Source organism: Hydra vulgaris, chromosome 12, assembly GCF_038396675.1.
Source record: "Hydra vulgaris chromosome 12, alternate assembly HydraT2T_AEP".
Lineage (NCBI taxonomy): Eukaryota > Metazoa > Cnidaria > Hydrozoa > Anthoathecata > Hydridae > Hydra > Hydra vulgaris.
In genome coordinates this window covers 57,267,501-57,280,000 of record NC_088931.1, presented here as the reverse complement: position 1 = coordinate 57,280,000, position 12,500 = coordinate 57,267,501, and the positions used below count along the sequence as shown (strand labels likewise).

The 12,500-nt window shown below is 24.5% G+C and overlaps 2 protein-coding genes across 2 annotated transcripts in view; both read left to right on the top strand.

Annotated features, from left to right (window-relative positions):
• LOC105843251 (uncharacterized) overlaps positions 1 to 201 on the top strand; it is a 32,961-nt gene extending 32,760 nt beyond the window's left edge. Inside the window, exon 3 of the mRNA XM_065813822.1 lies at positions 1 to 201. This exon is cut by the window's left edge and continues 1,792 nt beyond it. The gene's annotated coding sequence lies outside the window, so the exon portion shown is untranslated.
• Positions 202 to 946: 745 nt separating this feature from the next.
• The window catches only part of LOC101238094 (protein kintoun), a 67,359-nt gene continuing 55,805 nt past the window's right edge, over positions 947 to 12,500 (top strand). The window contains exons 1-2 of the mRNA XM_065813820.1: positions 947 to 1,073; positions 7,736 to 7,831. Coding sequence (XP_065669892.1) covers positions 1,038 to 1,073; positions 7,736 to 7,831 — 132 coding nt within the window. The 5' untranslated portion in view covers positions 947 to 1,037. The remainder of the gene's footprint in view (positions 1,074 to 7,735; positions 7,832 to 12,500) is intronic.

The following is a 12,500-nucleotide window of genomic DNA, read 5'->3' as shown; positions in this document are numbered from 1 at the left end:
GACTCAAACCCGGAATCTATAGCTATCTCTAAGGAACTGAGAGTATCTGTGAAAAAATCACAGAGTCAACAATAGATTGAAATGGCTGCTCAAAAAAAACACTGAGTTTACAGATGCTCAAAATCTAAAAAGTGGCTTACTTGCTATAGACATAAAGGACTTACAATATAAAAAGTTTTTTATGGAAAAAGTGAAAAAAAATACTAAAAAGTGATTCAGAAGCAATTCTTGTGAAAGCTGCAAATGATGCTGAAAAACCTCATACTTATGCTATTGAAGAAAAAGTTATTCTTCAAGAGAGGAAAGATTGAAGAGATTAAAAAATTAGATAAAACAATTGATTTATTATTTTAGAAAAGTAAAGAACGAAGTTTTTAATATTAGTTTATTATTATTTATATACAGTAAAATCTAAATTTATATAGATATTTAAAAGTATATTATATAAGTTATTATTTGTTTTTGAAAAGATTTTTTAAAATTTGTGTGACAATATTTTTTAGTCTTTTTAACAAGAAATAAAAATGTTGTTTAAACTTTTATCATTCTTTCAGTATTATTTTTTCTGAACCATTTGGTGTATGCCTATTTTTCATCTTTTAAATATATGTTGATTGTAGCTTTATATTTTACTTTTACATTACTTGTGTAATTCAGTTTATTTTGTTCTGAATGCTTTTTATCAAAACAATCAGGAAAAAATCAGGGAAATTCACCTTAAGATTTTGGCAGACACCCTGATATATATACATACATACCTACATATATATATATATATATATATATATATATATATATATATATATATATATATATATATATATATATATATATATATATATATATATATATATATATATGTATGTATGTATGTATATATATGTATATATATATATATAAATAGATAGATGTTATTCAATTTTATATATAATAATAATTTAATGGTAGATTAAACTAGATTAAACAAAAAGAAGCAGTAAAAAACTGCTGTTCAAATTATTTTTTTTATATAGTAAAATATTAGCTAGAGTATCAAAATGGATGTTAATGAAGAATTTCAAATAACACCTGAGGTAATACTTATATAATAAAGCATTTTATTATCTTTCTCTTTAAAAATTTATATTTATTATATCTTTATTTTGATGTCAATTTAAAATATTTTAATATAATTTAAAGGACAATTCATATCGGTATAAGTAATTATAAATTGAATATACTGTTTGTTAATATATAAATGCATAATATGCACTCATACTGCGTGCTTTTTAAAAAATAATTTTTTTGTATAAACTTAAAAGTTTATATATACTGATTTATATTTTGTTATATTATATGGTTTTATTCAATCAATCAATTCATATATTCTGAAATAGTTGTTACATTTACAAAAGTTTACAAATAGTACATGTACTAATCTTAAGTAAAAACCTTGCAAATAAAAGCTATTAAATATATTGTTAATGCTAATAGTAATATTAATCGTCCAGAGCAGTGACAAAACGAACATCAAAAGTTGAAGGAGTAAAAATACTAATAGTGGTAATAATAAAAATGGTAGTAGTAACAATAATAACAATACAATTATAAAAGTAAAATGATAATAATAAAAATAAAATGACAAAAATAAAAATAATTACAGTAATCATTAAAAAAATTATAGTAATTTAGTATTAGTCACACACATGCACACATATATAGATACATACATACAAACACATATACACACTTATGTTCACAAATACATATACTTATATCCCTCTGTATTCGATACAGGTATGTATACAATAATTTTATACATACATAATATACACACATATATGTAGATTCATATATATACTATACACAAATATACGTATATACACTCACGTACATATACATACACACATACATAAAGACATAAATACACATATACAAACGTAAATACATATACACACATTTAATAATATTATATATGTGTATTATATATATATATATATATATATATATATATATATATATATATATATATATATATATATATATATATATATATATATATATATAATATACACATACACATATATACGCATACACACACACACATATATATATATATACTTACACACACAAACACATATGTTTTTTTTTTTTTTTTTTTTTTTTTTTTTGTTATTTCACCTCCCCAAGGCCCAGAAGGCCACTACAGATGAGGAGGCTACTTAATTGTGGTTATAACCCTCTCTCAACTCTATAACTCCGAAACACGAACCTTGACGAACAAGGCCGCTGCGCGGAGAAACAAGTTGAGCGCGGTACTACCAGGGACGTGGTGGGGATCGAACTCGGAACCTCTCGCTTATGAAGCGAGCGCTCTACCACTACACCACTACCGCATATAACCGCATATATACCGCATATATACTATGCATATATACCGCATATATAATATGCATATATACCGCATATAATATGCATATATACCGCATATATACCGCATATATAATATGCATATATACCGCATATATAACCGCACCAATACCGCATATATACCGCATATGTATATATATATATGTATATATACATATATATATATATATATATATATATATATATATATATATATATATATATATATATATATATGTATATATATATGTGTGTGTGTATGTATATATATACTTATATACACATACACACATATAATACATATATAAATATACTCAAACATACACATAGACACATACACATCCATGCATACATATACACATACATACATATACATTCACACTTATTTACATGCGCTTATTACAAACACTTATACACAGATACACATATCTTTGGATTTATTAACTGTATTTGATTAGGAAGGAATGGAATAGGTTACTCTCAAAAACATAGATTGAATGAAGAGCTTTTACGTCATGGGGAAGGTTATACCATAATTTTATACTTTATTTTTTTATAGACTTATATCCATAAGTAACAGAACAATGTTTAAAATTGTTGAAGGTAAGAGGTAGGTTTTTGTGTTGGTGATTCCAGACAAACTGGCAATTCAAGATTTGAACAAGGTCACATAGGTTAATGATCTTAGAAGTAAGATACAGCACATTAGGATTGAATTTGTAATTCTGAAAATGTATTTTAAGGCTTTGTTATGAAGATCCTTTAAACTGCTTGCTGTTGAGATTATCCCCATATTTGACAAGCATATCGTATATGTGAGCCAAAAATGGCATGATATATATTTGATAGTGTTTCCAGATTGACATAATCGTGAAGTCTTTAAGATGGGATACAAACGATAGGTTGGAATCAATTATAATTTCAAGATATTTGATTGAGTTTACAGGAATGATTTTCTGGCCACTTAATCTAAAGTTTAAATTTTTATTGATTTTTGTTTTATTAGATTTGAATATTTGAACAGTTCAGTTTTGATACAGTTGAGAGAAAGCTTATTTGAGCGAAGCCACTGAACTAAATTGGCAAGATCATGATTAATGTATTTGTTAATTTTTTTTTAAAGATTTGTTGATAATGAGCAATTTAGTATCATCAGCAAAGTGGTAAGGAGTTGCAAAGTTAATTGAGTTATTAAGGTCATTAATATAAAGAAGAAAAATTATAGCATCAAAAAAGTTGTTTAATATATTCGATACAGTAGTTTGATCTGTGATAATATTTTCTTTCAATTTAAGCTTGAGAGTTGAACTATAGTAGGAAGGTTTTATATTAATGATTTCTTTATCCCTTTCCAAGTGTTCTTAATATTGTTTAAGTTTTTACTAAAATAGGTTGTATAATAGGATTTTTTACTAATTTTTAGTAGATTGCTGATTCTGTTTCTATAAAATTTAAATTTAGAAAACAGTTAGTACAAATATCTTTACATTTTGTGCATTTTTATATAGTCTGTTTTTAATGGAAATAGATTTAAGTATGCCATTGGTGATCCATGGTTTTGATTTAAGTTTAATTTTCTGCTTAGTTAGTTTTTTATATGGAGCATGCTGATCTAATATATTTTCTAATATGTTTTCAAATGTCTTTAAAAGAAAACTAATAGATTGATTTACATCATCATCTTTTTTAATATAAAGATCCCAGTTAATGTTGGAAACATCTTCAATAAATATTTTTTTGTTTAAGTTCTTGAAGCATCGCCTGTAAGATATACTTTTTTTAGGGTGGTTAGTTTTTCTAGGAATGCAGATAAATTAAGCCATATGATCAGATATTGAAATAGTAAGTTTGCCAGAGATTTGGTCAGGTGAATTAAAGTTTATAAAAATTTTATCAATAATTGTTTGTGATTTAGCTGTTATGCATGTTGGTAGAATTGTAACAGGATGTAATGAAAATGAAATAAGAGAGTCAAGGTAGCAAGATATAAGATTTGATTCATTATATTTTAGTATATCTATATAATAATCCCCCATAAGACAAACACTTTTCTTTCAATATTTAACATATCTATTAGTGGAGTTAAATAGTTATTAGTGAAATCGTCTTACCAATTATTATATTTTTTAAGTAAGGCTTTATAGTTACAACAAAAATGGATTTAAAACATTTGGAAGAGTAGATCTTTAGGTCCTTGCGAGTTATGTAGTTTAAATTAGAGTTTAGATATAGAAGAGCACCTCCTTTTTTAGCCTCAGTGGGGCAATGCTTGATGTTGAAATTATTTACATTTATGCTTGTTATATTTGTATCATTTACATACAAATTTGACTCAGTAATACCTATTGCCACAGGTAATATATTAAGAGTGCTAATAAAGCTGCAGAGATCATCAATGTGATATGGTAAAGAAGAATGAATATAAAGATCTGAATTAGGATTAACTTTTTTATTGAAATCTATGGTGTCATAGTATTTACAATTAATTGAACCTTGGGGATTATTTAGATCTGAAATTGAATTTTGTGGACTTGATGTAGTGTCGAGAGAATATAGTAAATTAGTATTCTTGTGCTAATGATATGTTTGGTCCAGCTTAAGGTCAGAAAAAGAGCAAAATTGAATATTCTTAGATGGCATGATAAGGTATTAGGAGTGTAAAACAATTTGGTTAAATTTAGTATGATTTTAGAAAAAAATGGAGTTTGTTAGATGAAATATAGCTTGTAAACATTATGTAAAATAATAATAGCTTGTAAACATTATGTAAAATAATAATAAACTCAAAAAGATGAGAGATAATAATGCAGTGGCTCTAATTCATAACATAAAACATTAGCAAATAAGTATACAACATAAATTATAATAAAAAGTGCCAAATAGTATATAGTAATAACTATAATAAAAAATAGCAATAAACAGTACTTTAGAATAGAAAAATAAGTAATTAGAGTACATAAGCAACAATATCATGCCAATATACATACCAAAATATCATTAAAGTAGTAATGATAAATGAATATAAAGGTAGTACACTAAACATAAATACACTTATAATAATCCAGAACAATAGGTACTTAAGTAGTTAAAAAGTTAGAAATAAAAATAAATAAAAATAAAAAAAAAAAATCAGTAAGCAAGCAAACACTTCCAAAAAACAAGAAGTCTCAAATAACAAATAAATACTCTTAGGTAGCAAGTAAAAAAATCTTGATATTTTATTTCTCTATTTGTTCTTGCTTTTTTTCTGCTTATCTGATCCAATCTTTTTATTGGTTGTTATATGGTTTATATAATTATTACATTTTCTAATTAAAATACTTTTTAATAAAACTTGTTATAGGTCTGATGATCTATTAGAAAATGTTTTAACAATATGGGTTAAGTGTGAGTTATCTATTATCACATGACTTTTTTTCGTCTTCATTTAGCACCAATATAGATATTGATTACTAAAGATTGATTTTGACTGCAGACAAGTTGATACAATTAAACTAGAGCTAAAAACCCTGTTTAATGTTGATGAAGTTTTGGTATAACTAAATAAGATCCCTTATAATATATCCTATATAAGAAAAAAAAAAATTAGCCAGAAAATCTACACCTAAAATTACAATCAAATTTTTTTAACAGAAAAATTTTTATATATAGAAATTGTATAAAATATTTCGTATGTTATGTGTAAAAATTTTTAAATCAAAGTTTCCACATTGTCCTTTATTTTTAATGCCATTTTTCAAAATGCTAGAAATTTTCCGACACGTAAAAAAATGTTCAGAACAGTTTATTTTTAGAACCAAAATATAAAAGAATTTATAATAGTAAAATAAAAAATCCAAAAAAGCTCTACTTTTTACCGATTTTTAAAACTTTACCAATTTTAAAAATTTAGATTTTAATAAATAAAAGAACTGTAATTAGCCAAAAATTATAGTTTTCATACTGTGGGAAACAGTTGACTTCATAATATTTGATTGAATTCATGGTTTAATTTCAATTTTTAATCAATTTAATTACTATCAACAGCAAATTCTGCTAAAAATAGGTAGATCAAGTACAAATGTCAATGACAGTGCTAGTTAATCCAAAACTGGATGATTGAGCAGATGTCGATTAAAATATGTCTTTTTTTTTTTTTTAAGAAAAAACTGTCTGCATTATAGTCAACATTTTAAACTTAAAATGTGCAAAGTATATTATGATAGTGCCAATTTAAATCTGCTAAAATAAGTGTATATGTATGTATGTATGTATGTATGTATGTATGTATGTATGTATGTATGTATGTATGTATGTTTTTAAAGTTAATAATGTATATATTAAAGCCTCAGCATACATATACATATACCTAGACTTCTTGTTAAAATATGAAATGATAAGAAAGAAAAAACTTTAAAATAATTGATAGCAACTCTAAAAAATCATGTATATTATGTCTTATGTATACTTTTAAAATCTTTTTAAATTTATTTAAATAATATCTATAAAGATATTTTGCCAACAAAAAATGCTAGATAAAAGTCATGTCATTCAAAAATAAATTAGATCTATCCATGCATGGTTAGGAGACAAATTATAGATAGTAAATAAGTAAACTTATAAAGTATAAAATTTACCATTATGGTGTATTTTATAACAATTATTTAATATATTAGTAAAGCTTATTAGAATGTTATAAAATTTCACTAATGTATCATAGAGTTACAGCAATTGTTTAAGTGCAGATCACACAACTTATATTTAACATAATTTCAATGAGAAAATGCAGTCATCAGATGTTTCTATTGAAAGGCTAACATTTGGAAAATTATATGATTTTTAAATAATAGTGCATTAACGCAAAAAAACCAATAGTATGTTTGTTTTAAATCCCAACTGCAAAAATGCAGTCATCAGATGTTTCTATTGAAAGGCTAACCTTTGGAAAATTATATGATTTTTAAATAATAGTGCATTAACGCAAAAAAACCAATAGTATGTTTGTTTTAAATCCCAACTGCAAAAATGTAGTGGAGGGACGTGTTCACATATTTTAAAAAGTAGTATGTAGGTATTTTTGTACCTTTTTATATATATCTTTTATTAGAGAATGATTGTTTTTTTGAAGGGAAATATTGATGGAGGAATAGAGAGTAAATGACTTTAAGTTTAATGTAAATGAGTTCATTAAAATTCTGAATTTAAAATTCAATTCAATTAATAATCAATCAAACCAACTTATGCAAATAGTAATGAAAAAAGCAAGAAAAGAAAAGCTTTCTCGCTATGTGACTGAACTAATGTCTATGGTTAAATATTTTTGTAATAGTATCATAGTTATGTTATGTATTGTTAAGTGTAATTTTAGGAATTGGAACGAATAAAATCAGCAATGAATAACAAAATTTTTCGTGACATGCTTATTGAGTATGCTAATGAAATTTCAGATCCTGCTAATAAAAAGGTAACTTTTTTATTGCGCGTAAACCCTAATTTGTTCCTATTTTGCTATGATGTAAACAAAATTTTGAGTATAATTATATCAGGAGCTTTCTGTGTGTGTGTATGTGTTTATATATATATATATATATATATATATATATATATATATATATATATATATATATATATATATATATATATATATATATATATATATATATATATGTATATATATATATATATATGTATATATATATATATATATGTATATATATATATGTATATATATATATATGTATATATATATGTATATATATATGTATATATATATATGTATATATATATGTATATATATATATGTATATATATATATATATATATATATATATATATATATATATATATATATATATATATAAATTAGTAAAAAAACACTTATCTAACTTTTTTCTTCAACTTGAAGTTTCACAATTGCTGGATCATCAGGAAGAGTTACTCTTCCTGATGATCCAGCAATGGTGAAACTTCAAGTTGAAGAAAAAAGTAAGATAAGTAATATATATATATATATATATATATATATATATATATATATATATATATATATATATATATATGTATATATATATGTATATATATATATATATATTTATATATATGTATACGCATTGTGTATACATGTGTATATATATATATATTATATATATATAAAATATTTGTATATATATACAAATATTTTTGTGTACTTAGCCTTGTAGTAAGTAACCGGGGCCCTAGCTTCAGCTTATTATGAATTTTTTTACAACCCCAGCCTAGGCAAAGTCGGCAGGGTTTGTTAGTCGGGTCTAGGATATAATGCATAATAAATTATATATTTGTTTATATATTTGGTATTTGGGTATATATTGGCATATGCATCTATATAAAAAGTATACATCTATATAAAAATATATGTTTACTATTTGTTTATATATACTGGCATATTTTATATATATATATATATATATATATATATATATATATATATATATATATATATATATATATATATATATATATATATATATATATATATATATATATATATATATATATATATACAATAGTTTATTTACAATAGTTACATCAGCTTTATATAAATAACAGATTGAGCAATATCAAAAAAGTATAAAAAGAAATTTCCTTATAATTTAGAAAGAATTTTGAAAAAAAAAGTTATTTAAATTAAAAAAAAATTTTTCCTCCCAGTTTTTCTTCCTCCTTTTCAATTTTTTACAAAAATATAAAGGCCTTGTAAACATTTTATAACTTATTACACTGCAACAAAATTATTCTTGTAAACTTAAATCTTTGTTTATCACACAAAAAAAACTGGAAAAGTAATTAATTTGAGTTTTTGCAACAAGTAATATTTTTTGTTTGTTAATAACTTTTTAAAAGTAGAAATTCATTATTTGCAAGTTTGCAATTTTAAGAAATAATGAAAAAAAAATTAAGATATTTTAATTCATCTAAACAAATGTTAAGAAAAGAAAGATTAATATGTTAAAAAAAAAATTGAAACAAAATAGACATTCCACAATATGTACAAATTTCACTAATGTATCATAGAGTTACAGCAATTGTTCAAGTGGAGATCACACAACGTATATTTAACATAATTTTAATGAGAAATTGCAGTCATCAGATGTTTCTATTGAAAGTCTAACATTAGGAAAATTATCTGATTTTTAAATAATAGTGCATTAACGCAAAAAAACTAATAGGATGTTTGTTTTATATCCCAACTGCTAAAATGAAGTGGAGGGACATGTTCACATATTTTAAAAAGTTCTTCTTCCTTTTCAATTTTTACAAAAAATTAAATGCCTTGTAAACATTTTACAACCCCAGTTGTAACATGTTTACAAGGCATTAAAGAAATAACACTTCTAGATCTGTTTTTCTTTGTAAAATAAACTTGTTTTGCAGTAATTTATTTTATTGCAGTAGTTAAAAAGTTTATGTCCTTAAATAAAAAAAAATAATAAAGATAATTTTATGGCGTCAAAATCACGATGAGCTAATGTGCTAAGCCGTTTTCTATTTAAAACAAGGTCTGTTATATATATATATATATATATATATATATATATATATATATATATATATATATATATATATATATATATATATATAAACACACACACTACCACCAGTAATTATTTGAATGGTCATACTTATCAATATAAAATATCAAAGTTTTACTGAGAGAAAAATTAAAAACAAAATCTAGCTGAATTACATGTTATTTTTCTATTTATTAAGTGTACATAAAAATTAATAAAAAGTACCGTTTGATTAGTTTATAACTTACTTAACTATCAATCAACCTTAGCAACAACCATTTTACATATTCTTGGCATTCTACTTAATGGCTTATCCAATATGTATATGAATAATATTTCTCTGAATATATATATATATATATATATATATATATATATATATATATATATATATATATATATACCTGTGTGTGTGTATATATATATATATACACACACACACATACATGCATACATACATACATACAGAGAAATATTATCTGTATATATATATATATATATATATATATATATATATATATATATACATACATACATACATATACATATATATACAGAGAAATATTATCTGTGTATATACATAAATGTATATTGTATATATATAATATGCGGTAGTGGTAGAACACTTGCTTCATAAGCGAGAGGTTCTGAGTTCGATTCCCACCATGTCCCCTTTAGTACCGCGCTCAACTTGTTTCTCCACGCAGCAACCTTGTTTATCAAGGTTCGTGTTTAGGAATTATAGAGCTGAGAGAGTTATAACCACTAGTAGCCTCCTCATCTGTAGTGGCTTTCCTTGGGGAGGTGAATTATAAAAAAATTCTATATTTTTGTTTAACCAGCTATTCTTTATTAATTATTTTAGAAAAGTTTGAAAAACAATTCAGGTTATTCAATTTTTTTGTGGTTGGCCTTCTACTTCTATTTAAACATTTTTAAAGATACAAAAAACAAAACAAAAACATAAAAGAAAAATCTTTGCAGCGGTTTTTTTGCGTATAAAGTTATGCAACTTAATGTTAAAATTTATGTAATTTAAATTTTGATTGGAGAAATTTGAAATAAAATAAATAATAATTTTTTGTTAAAATGTAAAACTTATATATACTTAAAAATAGCTTTTGTTTTGCTTTGCTAGAGATTACTTAGCTTCTATTATTGTTAACTAAATTTAGATATCAAAAAAATTGTAAAATGACGTAATAACAAACTAGTTTTAAATCAAAATTAACAAACACCTTTAGAAAGTCTCCCTGTAGTTGATAAATTTTATCACACAAAGTCGCCTTTACTAAGAGATGTTCTTGCACTTGTCTTAAACGGAGTCAGCAATAAATTATTTTTTGAAAGTGCTTGTCGAAGGGTTGCAAAGTTATTAGAAATTCATTGGACAGAGCGTAATATCTACACAATATCATATCAGGCCATTTTAAAACGCCTGCAAAGTGAAGTCAATGAATATCACTACTTAAAAGACGTCGACAAAAACAAGCAAGGTGATTTTTTAAGTTTTTTAAGTAGATGTATTTCTATGAACGAATCCCTTAAAAAATTTTTTGACATTTTCTGCTTCAACCAGAACATCGTGAAAAGCTAGAGAAGTTTTTTGGTGTTTCAATAAATGCTGAAGACTACTCGTATCTAGAAAACATGCAAGGTAACAGAAGTTTTCCATGTCAAAATGTTGATAAAACTTTCCATCAAAAAGTTATTAATGACAAAAGAAAAATGGAGAAAAAGATAAGAAATGAAATAGCAGTTTATCAGACAATGTACATTGATAATGATGATAGCAAGTTAAGTGAATTTGAAGATGAAGATGAATTTCTTGAAAAGAATTAACAAAAAATGAATATCAGTTCTTTGAAAAAGATACTGAACCAATTTAAAAAATGAGAGTTATGTTTGTTGATGTAAGTGAACCAAAACTACCATACATGACGAGATCACAATCAAAAATAATATTTGAAGATAGTTCTCACAATACTTATGTTCCACCTAATGTGCGACAATCAAAAAACTTAGTCTTAAGTGATATCTACCATGCATGTGCAGAATTAGATGGAGAAGGATTCTCGATGAGGGAAACGCAAATTACACTGAAAGTAATCGGCAGTCGAATTTTTAAAACAAAATGGAAAATTCCAGATAAACTGACCGTATATCTAAGTACAATAAAAATAATTGTGAAGCTATTGAGAACATATTTATTGATTCTAACACACTCCCAACACGCAGTGCCATACATAAAAAACTAAAACAGATGCACACATATTCTCTTGGCTTGATTGCAGACAGAGTTGTTCAAGCTAAAAATAGTGGTGATATATAACTCACACAACTGACTCTACCACTCGAAAGCATGTTAGGACCTTTGCACCTTCTGGTTTACATATTAACCAAGAATATTATTTTCCTTTGCCTACATTAGCATTTGCCTCAGAAACTACAGCAAATATTGCAGGTGGATGAAAAACAACATTTGAAATGTTATAGGAAACCTCAAAATACACCTCAGAAAAACTCTACCAGAAGGTAGATGTTCATATGACTGACAGTACTGTTCATAATATAGGAATATCT